This window comes from Mytilus edulis, chromosome 8 (genome assembly GCF_963676685.1).
Source record: "Mytilus edulis chromosome 8, xbMytEdul2.2, whole genome shotgun sequence".
In the NCBI taxonomy this organism is placed as follows: Eukaryota; Metazoa; Mollusca; class Bivalvia; order Mytilida; family Mytilidae; genus Mytilus; species Mytilus edulis.
The window spans coordinates 20,851,797-20,869,139 of NC_092351.1; the positions used below are offsets into that span (position 1 = coordinate 20,851,797).

Here is a 17,343-nt window from a genome sequence, read left to right on the forward strand (position 1 = left end):
TATTATAACAAAATACACAAAACAAATCGTAGACCGTTCATATTTGCATTATATTTGCAATTGGTTGTTCACGCATACCTGATCCGTCGATACTTCTCTGGCAAATCACTCCACTTGTACTGAAGCAGTGATAATCAAACATGAACCCGTTACTCCAAACACCGATACATAGTTGAGGTTCCGTAGATTTATCTAAAAAAACGGTATCCGATTATTTTATCGATTCAAATACTACTAGCTAATGTCTGCCAATGCACATTGTACAGATATAGCCTATTAAATTTCAATTAAACTATATTTACAACTCTTCTAGGGTCAAGTCCCCTTAGAGCTCAACACATACTGTAAATTTTACAATAGATTCATGTCGGTTTAATCAGCTCTTTAATGTTTGAATCGATGAAAGAGCAATGCTAAAGACAAATTCATTTACAAAGAAATTTTACCCAAAATATGTACATTCAACTTTTGTCTATTCAAAGTTTTTAGATATGTATTTTTCAATCATTTATAATGTAACTAAAAAGTTAAAAAATATGCTTTTTGTTTGTTCCGAAAAAAAAATGAATATATAAATAAGGCCGTTAGTTTTCTCGTTTGAATTGTTTTACATTGTCTTATAGGGCCTTGTATAGCTGACTATGCGGTATGGGCTTTGCTCATTGTTTAAGGCCGTACGGTGACCTATAGTTGTTAATGTCTGTGTCATTTTGGTCTCTTGTGGACAGTTGTCTCATTGACAGTCATACCACATCTTCTTTTTTATATGATATAACATTTTCTAAGTTAGACATCAACACAATGTTTTTTAGTTAAATTTTTTCAGATCGGTCCAAACTTTAGTGAAAGTATAAATAAGTTTGATTGTAAAACTGTGATTTTGTTCATGAAAATAGCCCCAAAATAGATAAAAATTGATGAAAAATCAGAAAATCATTTAAAAAATATGGGACTTTTAAGTGACCGTAGCATAGCGAAAAGTGCAGCATATCATTAAATAAAAGAATTATCTATTAATTTGTTTAAAAATAAGGGAAAGCATTCCCTTAAATATGAGATAAATGTCAATGAAAAACTATGAACAATCAAAGTAATAGTCTGCCCTTACGGGTATTTCCAAAATGTAATAACCAAATTGAACTGATGAATATAACTCACCGCCTGATGTTATTGATCCTAAAGATCCACCATCCCACGTCCAATCTGCGCCATAAAGGAACCGTAGTCCAACCCATATGTTTTCACCAGGACTACAAAAGGATTTCAATTTTAAGAATATTGATAAATATATAACATGTTGTAAGATCGGAAAATGAGCAATGTGAATTCTATTCTCATGGACAGAGAATAAACATAAATGGTGAAATGGGGAATGTGTCAAAGAGACAACAACCCGAACATTGAACAGACAACAACAGAAGGTCACCAACAGGTATCCAATGCAGCGAGAAATTCCCGTACCCGGAGGCGTCGTTCAGCTGGTCACTAAACACACATATATATATACTAGTTCAGTGATAATGAATGCCATACTTAACTCAAAATTGTACACAAGAAACTAAAGTAGGGCTAACAAAGGTCAGAGGCTCCTGACTTAGGACAGGCACAACAATGCGGCGGGGTTAAACATGTTTATGAGATCTCAACCCTCCCCCTATACCTCTAGCCAATGTAGAAAATTAAACGCATAACAATACGCACATTAAAATTAAGTCCAAGAGCAGTCCGAGTCTGATGTCAGAAGATGTAACCAAAAAAAAAAATAAACAAAATGACAATAATACATAAATAACAACAGACTACTAGCTGCAGTTAACTGACATGCCAGCTCCAAACTTCAATTAAACTGATTGAAAGATTATGTCTTCATCATATGAATATCATGCACAATCCTTCCCGTAAGGGGTTTAGTATCATATCATCATAACATATTTGAGTAGAACATAACCCGTGTCATGCCAACAACTGGTTTTTAAATAAATGTGTTTAGTTCCGATGCAAAGACCCTATAAGTGTATCAATATTAACGCCGAAATATGCAATCTTTAATGACCAGACAATAGTATCGTAACTATATCCCTTCTTAATATGTCTATTTAAAGGTTTTTTTTTATCATATGAATGATATATATATAAACTAAAATATCATTGGGCAAGCCTTCTTGATTTCATTTTTGTTTGGTATCTAATGTAATGAGTTTATACAGGCCAATGTCTCGCCAGTGCTCCTTAATCCTAAATTTGATAAAAAGCCTTCTCTTAACTCATTTGAATATGATCATCAGTTTTTTATTTGCAGAGATGTAACAGTAGAATGAGGGGATTTCATTGAACGTGTTGATATATTGTGTCAAAACAGTGCTTTATTTTTCAAGTGTAATTCATATTGTAACTATTTCTATTTTATTATTTACCACTGCAGATTTCAACTTTAAATGCGCACTTCGATAATTCATGCATCTTCAGAAATTATCGAGGCCAAATTTGTGGAATCAAAAATCTTTAACTAACACTCAAAAGCTGATTAAACTCAAAAAGGAGGATTATTTTTTGTATAGTGAGGTATAATTATCTTATATTTAAACACAGGTAACAAACAGAATGCAGATGTCATATACGTGATTTGGTACAGGGATTGCTGTATATAGAAAATGGTGAGTTAAACTGGTCTTATAATTAGCTAAACCTGTCACTTGTATATCAGTCGCAAACAAATGCCATTATCTTACCAACGATGTGTGTACAAATCAAACAAACATAATAGGTCAAAATGTCATAAAATGGGATATAGATGTCAACATTGTGTAATAATCTTAATCACTAAAAAATCAAATTATGTCCAGAAAGATATTCACACTCTATAAACAAGTCGCATTAGCAGCAAGAATGAAACACACGAATACAGAAAAGACCATCACACAAAAATACAATGGCAGCATGTATGTATACTGAGCCATTCCAAAAGTTTATGGCCAAAATTAAATAACAAGAATACTCTAACACATAGTTAAGATGATATACAACGTCAGGTCATAGCATTTATATGTCAAGACCATCATGTTTTATTTTTAAAGTTGAAAGTTAGGTGTCTATAGTATTTATCAACACGGTTTTGGTATCTTCCGAAGATTTTTTTTAGAAAATAGAGACGATCTCAAGACGTTCTTTTGCATGACAATGGTTATATTAAAATCATCATCCATATATTCATGTACATAAGTATGTATACGAATCAAATGTGCACACATATTTCATCCTTCAAGAAATATGGCGTGAGAATACGCACTTTAAATGAGTACATTAATTAACAAATTTGGGCTTTATTAGTCTTGATAGATTTTAAATTTGAGGTTTTTGTGTATATTTCGAAGTTTAATATGACGTCCATTATCACTGAACTACTATACATTTTGTTTAGAGGCCAGCTGACGTACGTCTCCAGGTGTGGGAGTTTCACGCTGTAATGAAGACCCATTGGTGACCTTCGGCTGTTGTATGCTTTTTGGTCGGGTTGTTGTCTCTCTTACACATTCCCCATTTCCATTTTCAATTTTAACTGTAAAAGTAATGTCAACCAAATTAGAACTTGATCTGTTTTATGGCAGTTACCATTGTTTATAAGTTTCATATCAATTGGTTGAGGCATCTGAGAACTAAAACTTAGTTTGGGATGAATATACGGACGGACAAGGGAATATTTAATGTCCCAATCCGTCCACATGCAGCCCGGCAATCTGATCGACTACTTTGCAGGAATTCCATTATTGATTTTTTTGGGGCATTTCACTCCTGACATAAACACAATGATATTTGCCAACGGACATTAAACACCCAGTTATTAATGACAATTCACCTCAGTACGAAGGCGCTTGCGTCACAGTTTGGTGGGTGGCACTATGAGAATAAATAAACGTATCATTTTGATATTAACAATTGTAAATACTAAATTATTCACAGGCAAACACAAGTTCATGGAATAAGCGTAAGTGTTTAAATAGATCTTAGAACTGATATGAATGGTATTACAAAAAGAGCCAGATGACACGATTTCAATAATTGATAGATAATTGATATTTGGAATTGAAATATCATTTTGGCATTTAATCAACAAACAATTTCAAAATTGTAATAAAAGGAACTAATTCTTATATACCTATTTTCGAAATTAATATGGGGACGAAGTCCCCAATTACGGTAGAAAAATCAATTAAAAAAAAAATTAAAAAAAAATCGGGAAAGTTTCCCGAATTTTTCATTCTACTAATGAACTCAAAAATTTGCGCAGAAATCTGTCTTGTTTGCATGAGACTTTGAAAAAAATTATCTTTATCAGTCTAGTAAAATATAAGATTGGAACTCAATACAGTTTCATTTTTAATAATTGTTTGATTTGAAAAAAAAAACGTTACCTGATGGACGCGTTTCTTTTGTTTACATTGAATATGACGTCATAACTCAAAGAACGTCACAGCTAAATCCCTAACAATAGAACCAAAATCGGGAACGTTACGGTATTTCCGTATCCTTTATTAACATGTTTGAAGTAAAAAAATAATACATACAGACTTCGTCCCCATTCACAGGTTATGCCTGCCTCATATTATTCCAAATAAAATTGACACTTGAGACGTTACAATATTGTAACAAGTGTTTTTTTTCTCAAATTGTTTGGAATGCTATAGAAACGTCAATTTCATAACATTTTGTACCATACGAAAAAAACGCCTCCTTTTACAACAATATTATCAAATACAGCATGGAAATCGATTTCCTTTACTTGAAACAAACACTTAATTATAATTAATATTTAATATTTTTCCAAACAAGGTGCGATATTAACAATAATATCATGCTGGTGTACATATTTGATTAAAATAATTCAACATTTATTTTTGTCAAATCATCAATACCATAATATGCATGTGTTCGTAAATATTCTTTGGCTTTTAGTCGATACATAGTTATTTAATTAGAATTACACTCTATGTAAAACAGTGCGAACGAAAACAATATTTCAATAATAGTACGAAGGCGCTTGCGTCACAGTTAGGTGGGTGGCACTATGAGAATAAATAAACGTATCATTTTGATATTAACAATTGTAAATACTAAATTATTCACAGGCAAACATAAGTTCATGAAATAAGCGTTAGTGTTTAAATAGATCTTCGAACTGATATGAATGGTATTACACAAAAGAGCCAGATGACACGATTTCAATAATTGATAGATAATTGATATTTGGAATTGAAATATCATTTTGGCATTTAATCAACAAACAATTTCAAAATTGTAATAAAAGGAACTAATTCTTATATACCTATTTTCGAAATTAATATTCCAAATAAAATTGACACTTGAGACGTTACAATATTGTATCAAGTGTTTCTTTTCTCAAATTGTTTGGAATGCTATAGAAACGTCAATTTCATAACATTTTGTACCATACGAAAAAAACGCCTCCTTTTACAACAATATTATCAAATACAGCATGAAAATCGATTTCCTTTACTTGAAACAAACACTTAATTATAATTAATATTTAATATTTTTCCAAACAAGGTGCGATATTAACAATAATATCATGCTGGTATACATATTTGATTAAAATAATTCAACATTTTTTTTTGTCAAATCATCATTTTGCCATAATATGCATCTGTTCGTAAATATTCCTTGGCTTTTAGTCGATATATAGTTATTTAATTAGAATTACACTCTATGTAAAACAGTGCGCACGAAAATAAAATGTAAAACACATACCACAAACAATAATTTTAATATTACTTTTGGTGATACAGTTTCATTAAAGTACACTATCTGTTGGTTTTTTTTAATCCACGGTAATTCTTATTGTCCCTTATGGATGACAAGAGAATATAAATATGGTCATCAAAGTCATTCTCTGAACAGCATTAAATGCCTTGGTAAAGTCAGGCGTGAGTTTGAATTACAAGTACGCAGTTGACTCTGGACGACAAATATGATGCCTTGTGTAAAACAAGTGCCACCCTCTCTACCCGTTAACAATCTTTGCAACAATTCTTTAAGGGGTCCGTAGTGTTTTTTTTGCAAGCAATAGTTCTACTGGTATCTATTACACCCTCATTTTCTAGAGAAAGTCAAAATTTCCCCGACCATCATCCCGAACGGCCTCTTTTACAGGACCTACCTATTGTAATTATTGTTAATCAATTTTATTCTCGTCCTTAATATGCATGCAATAAAATTAACGGTATCAATTTTCTTGCACCAGATGCGCATTTCGACAATACATGTCTCTTCAGTGATGCTCGTGGCCAAAATATTTGAAATCCAAAGCTTACATAAAAGATGAAGAGCTATAATCCAAAAGGTCCAAAAAGTATAGCCAAATCCGTGAAAGGAATCAGAGCCTTGCATGAGGGAGATACATTCCTTAATTTATAATAATTTCTATCATTTTGTAACAGCAAATTTTAATAACACAAAAAAATCCGTATTTTCATGCCAGTACCGAAGTACTGGCTACTGGGCTGGTGATACCCTCGGGGACTAATAGTCCACCGGCAGAGGCATCGACCCAGTGATAGTAATAAAATTAACGGTATCAATTTTCTTGCAATATTTGCTACTGGATATTTCACGATGAACAATCAATCAAATCAATCCTTCTTTCTTTCAAATCACTAAATGTAACATTGAAGAAAACTAACGATTTACCATGATTGTAATAAAAGAAAACTGGTTAATGAGACATTTGTATTTAGAGAACATTCATTTTGAATGACGAAGGTTGATGTAGAAAGAATAACAAAAATGAAATATGTTTATACAGCTCCATGACTATGATACCTGAATTGATATATGAATTGATTGGCGATTAAAATAAAGTCAAGAATAAAATAGAGAATAGAGTTCCAAAGTCTATTGTGTTTCTTAGATTTTCCTTTCTTGCAGCTTAAGCTTTAAGTAAGAGTATTTAAAATGTTATCTAAAGTTCTGGCTGTAGCATTATCTTTGGCAATTTCTTCAGCTTTAACTGTAGCATTACCTGCATTTGTATCGCTTTATTATCAGGCCTACTTCCCGTTTTTGAAGTTCAGGTTCCGCTACTGCTTTTGCAGGAGTAAGTGGCTCCTGGTCTTCATTGCGAGAAAGAGGTAATTATCTTATAATCTTCTATCAGCTATACACTGCAAATCCAAGACAGCAGATTGCAAGAACATTGGTTAAAATAACCATATTTCAAAATACCGTGTCTTTGTTGAACATTTTATTGGATAATTGAAATGCGATAAAGTCATTAGACCTGCTAAAGGCTTCGTCATCACACACTTAAATGTACTCCAGGTATAGATTACCTTATCCGTATTTGGCACAACATTTTGGAATTTTGGTTCCTCATTGCTCTTCAACTTTGTACTTGTTAGGCTTTATAAATATTTTGATATGTGCGTCACTGATGGGTCTTATGTAGACGAAACGCGCGTCTGGCGTGCTAAATTATAATCCTGGTACCTTTGATAACTAATTAAAACCATAGTTAGTAACCATTGTTTCGTCAATCGCCGAAAACAACTTTTCAATTAATACTATAATGATAAGTTTACAATAACGTTATTATTTTGATATCACCCCTTTCATTTAAACTATTTTACTTTGACTCTTATCAGAACCATTCACTTATTGTTAATCGTAATCGGTAATATTGAATGCAACACTCGTTGATTTATATTATTATGAACCCTCTTTTGTTACAAAATTATATAGAGTGAGATTTTTACGTTCTAGTTCACAAGATGACCATTTTACAGGAATTTTCTAACCCCCCCCTCCCTACCCATGCTCCCTCCCCGAACACATTGTTTATTCTCGGACACGATTAGTCTTTCTCCAAAATGATCACGCTTAACTGAGAATCAGCATATACTAATGTTCTTGTTTGTTTGACCGGCGGAGAATCAATTCCATAATCTACTGCTCTTAGACGACCATGCTATCTATTGACAAAGCAGTAACAGGAGTTCTTCTAATAATGCTTTGCCTTTTTTTGACAAACGAACACATGTGTGTAAGGATGTTTGAAAATGGTATGACCAACAAAACACTTTCTAGTAGGTATGATGAGTTGAGCATTGAGCAAAGTTTTTGATATCAGCATTTAAGATAGGATTATTTTTCACATTGTTGTGTGATAACTTAAATGCACGTTAAACGAATTAGGATATTTTGCAACAGTTACACAAATTACAAAATTAACATCCATAAACCCATAATAATTGAATAAGCTTAATATGTGCAGTGCCTTTTCTTTTAGTTTTCATCGTAGGAAAAAAGGCTTTTCGTTTGTATGACTTTTATAGCTGAAGCGCTATGATCACTTGAGGTATTTATTAAAAGCGCTTCGGACGCAAGAAACTATTAAACGTGTTGTTTTAAAATTTTTTGATTACAAATGTTTGTTTCATTGTCTATCTACTAAATATCGTTTAAATACTAAAATACTAAATACTACAATATTAAAACAACAATTGTCATTGCAAACTTTTCCTTTAACCGCAGTGGTCCAAAACATTATATGCAGTGGTCACAACATTATATGAAGTGGTCAAAACATTATATGAAGTGCTCACAACATTATATGAAGTGGTCACAACATTATATGTTTTTGTTGTATGATGAGATTGATGGATGATGAGATTGATGTATGATGAGATCATTCGGTAAACTTCGTTTTTTTAGCGGAAATTACCGAATCCATAATTGGTAAATTACGGTAAATTAATGCCTAGCAAACAAATTTCAACAGTTATTATTATATTTGTTTTCATTAAGGCAGTATACAATATTTAAAACTGATTGAAATAAGTAAATTAAGAAGTATGATCAATTTAACACAAATTTATTCCACACCAGGGCAGTTTAAACTTATTTTGAGGATCAGTTTCACCATATTCACAACTTAATATGTATATAAAATTATATTTAAGTCTTTATTAAATTGCTTCACCGAACGCAGTTGGATACGACCGCAGAGGTCCAACCCTGAACCGTTCGGACAAAAATGGACACACTATTCACGCTTTATTCAGGTCTGAATTTGGAATGTAATTAAATATTTGACACATAATAGGTTTCTGACACAAAATAACTGTAGTCAAAGAACTAACAATTGGTTATATAATTTGAATTTATACTTAATGTTTTGCTTTTGTACTACATTGTACGCTGTTGAGAAGTGCCCCACCCCCTCCAAAAATTAAAAAAATACCCTCCTTTTTTTGTTGTTTTGTGCAATATACTATGCTGTTGCATACTGACCCCAAACTCAAGAAAAGAAAAATGTATCCCCCACTTTTTTTTCTTTTTAATTTCTGAAATCTGATATGGAAAAAAAAATCTTTACACATAATTTTAAAGCAGTGTAAGGGAGGTAATTAAACATGTCTCGATTACCTTAATATATTTGGATTACCTTCCTTACACTTGTTTCAAATTGTCTTAATTGACCATTAGCCAAGAAACCCTTGTTTTTCCCTCTTTTTTGCCTCTAATTCCTAAACGGTTTGAGCCATAACACCTCCCCCACCTACCCCTCCGAACAAATCATAACCATCCCTTTTGTAGTTTTGGAAACTTGTGGTATAATTGCAGAGAGATTCATACAGTTAATGACTGGAAACTACAAAAATGTTTATTTCGACCCCCTTTTTGGCTCCTAATGCCTAAACAGTTAATACATAACCCCCCCCCCCCTCCCCCCCCAAATCAATCTCAACCTTTCTTCAGTGGTTATAAACCTTGTGTTAAAATTTGATTGATTTCTATTTACTTAAACACAAGTTATTATCCGGAAAACAGCTGTCTTCGGCGACGCTGACGACGACGACGTGATAGCAATATACGACCATTTTTTTTTTCATCTTTTCTTGCAGTCGTATTAAAACATGTAGATTTATACACATATATTGTGCATTTCTGAATAAATATATTCAGATTACTCGGGATTGTAATTAAGATATGTTATGACCCAGTATTTTTCAAGGAGAACCAAATATCTGTCAGAAGTATACTGTTCATTACATTTTTTTTTATCAACGTTGGTCAGCAATTGCAAATAGAATTTTACTTAAACATTTACGATTTTCAATCATATTTTAAAAAGGCATGTCACAGCAATGTTTGGTGCAAAATAACAAATACAGTGACGCTCATATCAAAATATTTATAAATCCAAACAAGTACAAAGTTGAAGAGCATTGAAAATGACTCTTTTTTCATGGACAGTCGTTACTATCCAATAATAGTAAATCATTCTTTTTTACTCACAGTTTGTTTCAATCTTTACCTAAATGCAAAACTTAGATGCATGTTTATTTTTATTAGTTGTTAGTGGCTTTGAACTAGCTGTCAGTAACTGCGAGTACTCTCAGATCAGTACTTATAGTGTCTTTTCGTTGTTGGGATATACAAGTACCCGCCCACGTCCACTCTATATTTTTGTTAGATGTATTTATATTTGTACCCATCTGATGAGTTAAGCCTTTTTCAACTGATTTTCATAGTTCGTTCTTATGTTGTTCTGTTACACCACTGTCCCAGGTTAGAGGGAGGGTTGGTATTCCGCTAACATGTTAAAACCCACCTCACATTCTGTATATATGTGGCTGTCCCAAGTCAGGAGGAGCCTTTATTTCAGTGGTTGTCGTTTGTTAATGTGTTATATACATGTTGGTTTTTAGATCGTTTGTTTGTACATAAATTAGGAATGTTTTACGTTAATCATTTCGGGGCCTTCTATAGCTGACTATGCGGTATGGGCTTTGCTCATTGTTGAAGGCCGTACTGTGGCCGTTTAGTTGTTAATTTCTGTGATTTCATTTTGTCTCTTGTGGAAAGTTGTTTCATTGGCAAGCATACCACTTTTTTATATATATATATATGTAGGACTCTGAACCGCGATGGTACTCCGAACCGCGATGGTCACGCTGAGATGCGATGGTTTGAAGTGCGTTTTTGATCACGCCGAAGTGCGATGGTGTTATTTTGACGCTATCGTGTTGATAGCCACGCCGAAGTGCGATGGTGGTAACGCTGAAGTGCGATGGTCTACACAAACCGCATTGTAGTTGACAATTAGCAATAGTAAATGAAAACATTTAGCACTGAATTTAACATATTCTTTGGGATATTATAGAAACCTCTCAATCCATTTGATAGATTGGCAATTGAAACTTTTTAACAGTCAATCATACAAGAATATTTATTTTTAACCAATGAAAACGAGAAGGGGATATTGTCCAGATCCATGAATTATACCAGAGTATATATTCATTTATCTGAAATATATTAAATGTTCAAACTACTAACCATCCTTCTGGCAATAATGCTTTTGTTGCAGACGTAAACAAAAAATATTAGCTGCACGGTTGGCCCTATACAATGGTATTCAATTATAACTTCATTAAACCTTTATCACATGTGTATTTGAGCCTCCATGTGTAACTTTTGTTCTATAAACATTCTTTAAAAAAGATCTAACTTTTAAAAAATCTAGTAGATTTAACTTATTATACGATTCAACAATATGACAAGCAATAAATAAAATTTAAGAGTAATGCATTATCTAATATACATGCATTTTCTGTGTTATACATGCCCATTTGTAACTGATTGGCAGGAACTCAGTTTTGCTAATTCTGTGTTGTGAAGGTACTTTGTCGTCAACGCCCATCATCCATAATTCACCACGTCAATAAATAAATCACCAGGACAAAATGTTCACCTCATTTGCTAAGCTTTTCTTGTCGATGTACAAGTCAATGTAAAATAGAGACTGAAATGGGGAATGTGTCAAAGAAACAACAACTCGAAGATAGAGTAGAATAAAACAACAGAAGGTAACCAAATGGTGGGTCTTCACCACAGTGAAAACAGCCTACACTTGGAGACGGACTTCAGCTGGTCAATAAACTAAAAAGTGTACTAGTTCATTGAAAATGAACGTCATGCTAAATTCCTAATTATAAAAATGAACTAAAATAAAACAAAAAAACAAGACCTACAAAGGCCAGAGGCTTCTGACTTTGCACAGGCGCAAAAATGCGACGGGTTTAAACATGCTTAGTGAAAAATCAACCCCGTTCCCCTATACCTCTAGCCAATGTAGATTGAACAAAACAAAACAACAATAATACACACAGTAAACCTCAGTTTAAAAGAAGTTAGTGTCCGATGTCAGAATAGGTAACAAAATTAACTAATTGTATAAGCAAAATGACAATGATAAACTAAAAAAAAAAGGACTACTAGCAGTTACTGTTATGATACTGGTCTTATAATATTTTAATACTACGTGAAACGGGGAGTATTTTTGGGTGGATATGGGAAATCTACAAAAGGTTCTGTTTAACGTACGATGGTGCATAATATTCTCTCAATACATTCGGGTCTGCAGACGAACTTTCTTCATTAAAGTGATTATACACGAGGCACTCATGAGAGAAACAACGTATAGGCCTAGATAAAATGATGATTTAGAATTATGTCCACATGTAGGAAATTGAAATTGATTAATCAGTAAATGCTTATATACACTGCGATTGTTTTATGTGCTATCCTATAATCACCACAACAATTAGTGATAATTCTGCTAAATATTTTATTTAATGTGAATATCGTTGTCAATTTAAAAATAATTGTGATATGTCCAATACTTCTTATTTGACAATTCTGGTATCCACAACTACTGGGTTTTATATATTTATTAGCCAACGTTGATTCAGAGTTGGTATTTCAACACAATGTTAATTCAACGTTGAAACAATGTACTAATTTCAACGTTGCATTGTCAACGTTGAATCAATGCTGAATATTTGTTGATCAATGTATAACCTAAAATCAACAAAGATTCAATGTTGATTCAACAAAGTGTGCCTGCAGGGACGAGATCTCATTTAGCCTATAACTGAATTAAGGACAGCCATAAACAATTATAATAGATATAAATTTAAAAAAAAATCTATGAAAAAATCTACTTATAATGATAAATGAACGTCTGTAGAAAGGAGGTTTATCTAGCGACCATGCGTCAAAAAGACCATCGCACTTCAACGTACAGACCATCTCACTTCGGCGTAGACCATCGCACTTCAGCGTGACCATCGCACTTCAGCGTCCCCATCTCACCTTCGAGTCCTACATATTAACCGTGCAAACTGACGAACAAACGTAGTAAACGTTTTATTCATCCCCACAAACTCAGTTTTCATAAGAGATGATAACTTAAAATGAAGATGTTAAACTGGGTCTTGAAAGGGTAATTTTTTCTTATGAAAGTTTATATTTCTATATAAGACTGCTGATCATACTTAGAAGACAAACTACTTGGCGTGCTAAAAAGCTTGTAAAAAAATGGAATAATTGATGTAAAGTTATGTTTAACACCTACAATGAAATGGTTTAAACTTCATTTTCCATATCTGTTAGATACTTATTCATGTAAAAATGCCAAATTCTGAAAATCGATGCCAAAAATGACTTTATCATGACATATATAAGCTAGCGTAATATGGCACTTATGTGTTATAGAAAGCTGACTGTTTTATTTAAAAGGTAATTAAGCTTTTTAAAACTGAGTACGGACTATAAAGTGGCACCTTGCTAAAGTTCTTCAGTAGGAAATGAACTCGATGAATATATCATACAAATTTTCCTTCGATATTTCATTAAATAAACATTTTATTATTTAACTTACATTTTGCCATTCGTATTTCTTACGACGAACAGAACTACTTCAATCATTCACCTCTTGGTTTCATCTTTTTCTTACTTATTTCAATCAGTTTTAAATATTGTATACTGCCTTATGATAACATGACTTTAATAACTGTTTAAATTTGTTTGCTGGGCATTACCGTAATTTACCAATTATGGATTCGGTAATGTCCGCTAAAAAACGAAGTTTACCGAATGTTCTCATCATTCATCAATCTCATCATACATCAATCTCATCATACAACAAAAAACGTATAATGTTGTGAGCACTTCATATAATGTTGTGAGCACTTCATATAATGTTTTGACCACTTCATATAATGTTGTGACCACTGCATATAATGTTTGGACCACTGCGGATAATTTTGTGAGCACTTAATATAATGTTGTGAGCACTTAATATAATGTTGTAAGCACTGCATATAATGGTGTGAGCACTGCAAATAATGGTGTGAGCACTGCATATAATGTTGTGAGCACTGCATATAATGCTGATCATTAACACAAGGCAGTCATTGCGTTCCATACAAAACATCAAGTTGTGAGACAATTCTGAAAAATGCTTATCTTGCCGCACGTCTTGTCTTATTGGTAATGTTCACAAATCATAAACCGAATATCAGCCAAACCCAAGTGCCAGTCAACTCGGATGTATTAATATAAATTGAAAATTTCTATTAAAGACTATTCTGATCCTCTTTGGAGATAAGTCGAACCGTCTAAAAAGACAATTCGGACTTTTTTTTTTTTACAGAAAATGGATGCTGAATCATTAAAGTTTGATTAGATATATATAGATAACTAGAACCGCCAATAGAGACAACACAGTCCTTACGACCTTCAACAACGAGAAATGGCACACTTAGAACTAATTCAAACGAGAGAAAAAAAAAAACAGCGACATAATATTTGCTAAACCAATTTATTTTCAATTCTTCATTATGAATTACTTATTTTAGCTAACAATATTATTTTTCATATTTTGTTTCAAATCCGTGATAAAAGAAATATGTTTTATGATTTTATAAGTGACTTATAAACCCAATGTGTCGGGTGTATTTTATTGTTGTTGTAATATATTTGTATTTGGTTAAAGTGTTATTATACATGTCACAATAATAAACATTTACTTACTTTTGTGAATATCGTAATTTTAACTTTCAATCCTTTAAACTTAAACATAATCTCGTAATATTGACATCCCATTGTTTATTACTTTAAAGAATTATGAACGAATTAGATTTTTGAAAACAATTTTCACGGAACACTTATTTATTATTTGAACTGTGACTCTTTAACTAATTCCAATATTAACAGTTTAAAAATAACAGATATATAATAATGGTCATTTAAAAAAAAAATAAGAACATTTTCCGTATCAAGTTTATAGTTAGTCAGATAAAACAATCGTACGATTGACAAGATATCGACACGCAATTACGACTACATCGGTTACTGTAGTTTTGGTCCTTTGTGTTTTATAGACATATCGTGATTATAATCGTAGAAGATGACAAGATGGCGGAGCGTAGAAAATTGATACTCAAATTTTAAAATCGATGTTGATCTCTTATCTAGCGGAATAAAACTTTAATATCTATAAATTTGAGCCTTTTTATACAGAATGGACATAATATCAATTTTTGATTTTTTTGCGAAGTTTCCCTTTAACGATACATGTATTTATTCCAGATGTGAAACATCCTTTTTACTGAAGTTTAGAACACATTTTGTCGTTGAGGACACGAATGCATTACAAAAAATCGATCATCTTTGTATTTTACACCAAAATATTATGTCGGATCCATAGGTTGTGCATAATTTACTAATTGGATGGGATATTCTACAAATTACGTTGTAAATGTAGCACAGTATATTTAACATTTTCAAACATTTAGATCCATCCAATACCCAGTCCAATCCTGTACATGTAAATGTGCCTGAAGAAAACCATTTAAAACTGCATTTACTTTACTTATCAGTCTTAAAACAATTGGTTTCTTTTGCCAAGCAAAATCTTCTTCATATTTAGTTGTATGCATAAACAAAGATCTATAACGTCATAGTATCCAAATTGCACTTACGGGACAAAGATAGTTGCGGAACTCTTACAAGTTTATTTGAGACTAAACAATTTGTACTTGTATGATTCGACATTATATACATATTTCAGCATATCAAGTACATACATTTAAATATGAAACAAAACGTTCACAGTATATCTTAACAGGCAACGTATTTACTGTAAAAGTAAAATCTACGGAAACTTTCACAGTATATCTTAACAGGCAAAGTATTTACTGTAAAAGTAAAATCTACGGAAACGTTCACAGTATATCTTAACAGGCAACGTATTTACTGTAAAAGTAAAATCTACGGAAACGTCACTTATGTAGACAAAGGTCAACTTTTAAAAATGAGCAAATAAAATTTGTTACAAGCATTCATTTCAAAAAGAATAGTAAATGTGGACTAATGTCAAATTGTTCTACATATTTGAAGAACTAGTACAAAACATCTGTTATACGATTTATGAGGGTGTGAATTTAAGCATCGATGCAATTGGGGTACTCCCCTCTTATAGAATTATGTATCGTTTAGAGGTCAATTCCGACCCATTTTCAATGATTCAATATTGATTCAAAATTAAATCGATATGTTGGATATAGTAAAATGGGATACACTACAAAATAAACCCAGAATGGAAATTAATGTTTGGAGCAAAGAAAACGTAGGTGAAAATCTGTCAATATAGGTGAAATCTGGATACCCTTACGTTAACTAGATTCACGCATGTGTTTCGGATGTAAAAAGTATTCTGTATAGTTTTCATTCTTATTTGTTGTAGCAATCAATCGAATCTTTCTCTTATGTCACACCGTAGAACATGCATGGTCAATTGAATAAAAATGAAATTGCATTCATTTGACACCACAAGTGGGTAATGGCAGTATGGAATAACAGCTATACATAGAAGAAATAGGAAATACAAGAAAGATTTTTTCAAACGAAAAGAAAAAAAAATGACTATGAAATCAAATACTGAAATAGAAAAATAGTTTCCAAGAAATTTGAAATTGCATGTGAATGAAATAATCTTCTTTATCCTCTTCTGAACCAATACAATTTTAATAAACGTATTTCCAATGGCGAAAAGAATCGAAATCAATAATCGAAGGAATAAGAACAATTAAATACAATCTTAAATCATTTAAGTAGATAGCTATTGAATGCACATTTTGTAAACAGAAACTATAAAGCAAGAGATTGGCATTTAGACAAAATCTTGTTATATCACATTATCCTCCTTTGTGGTTTCGTGGGAATTTTAAAGTATAAACGCATTCCTATTTTTGAAACAAAATTCCAGAAGAATTAAAGTTTATACCTGAAATTCCGTATTTCAAAAAATTGATGTACAATTTTTAGTTAGTTTCATTGATTCATATATTCTTTCTTATAAAAAACTTATTTTTTAACCTTTTAAACACATCATGAATGATTCTAGGAAACGGTTTCAGATATTCCTCAACATGAACCGAAAAAAAACCTAATTCCAGCAAAAATCGTAAACATAACCTGATG

The 17,343-nt window shown here is 32.2% G+C and overlaps 1 protein-coding gene across 1 annotated transcript in view; it reads right to left on the reverse strand.

The window, feature by feature from the left end:
• LOC139483988 (macrophage mannose receptor 1-like) overlaps positions 1 to 17,343 on the reverse strand; it is a 55,282-nt gene that overhangs the window by 11,373 nt on the left and 26,566 nt on the right. The window contains exons 6-7 of the mRNA XM_071267707.1: positions 1,159 to 1,250; positions 79 to 192 (exon numbers count right to left, since the gene is read on the reverse strand). Coding sequence (XP_071123808.1) covers positions 79 to 192; positions 1,159 to 1,250 — 206 coding nt within the window. The remainder of the gene's footprint in view (positions 1 to 78; positions 193 to 1,158; positions 1,251 to 17,343) is intronic.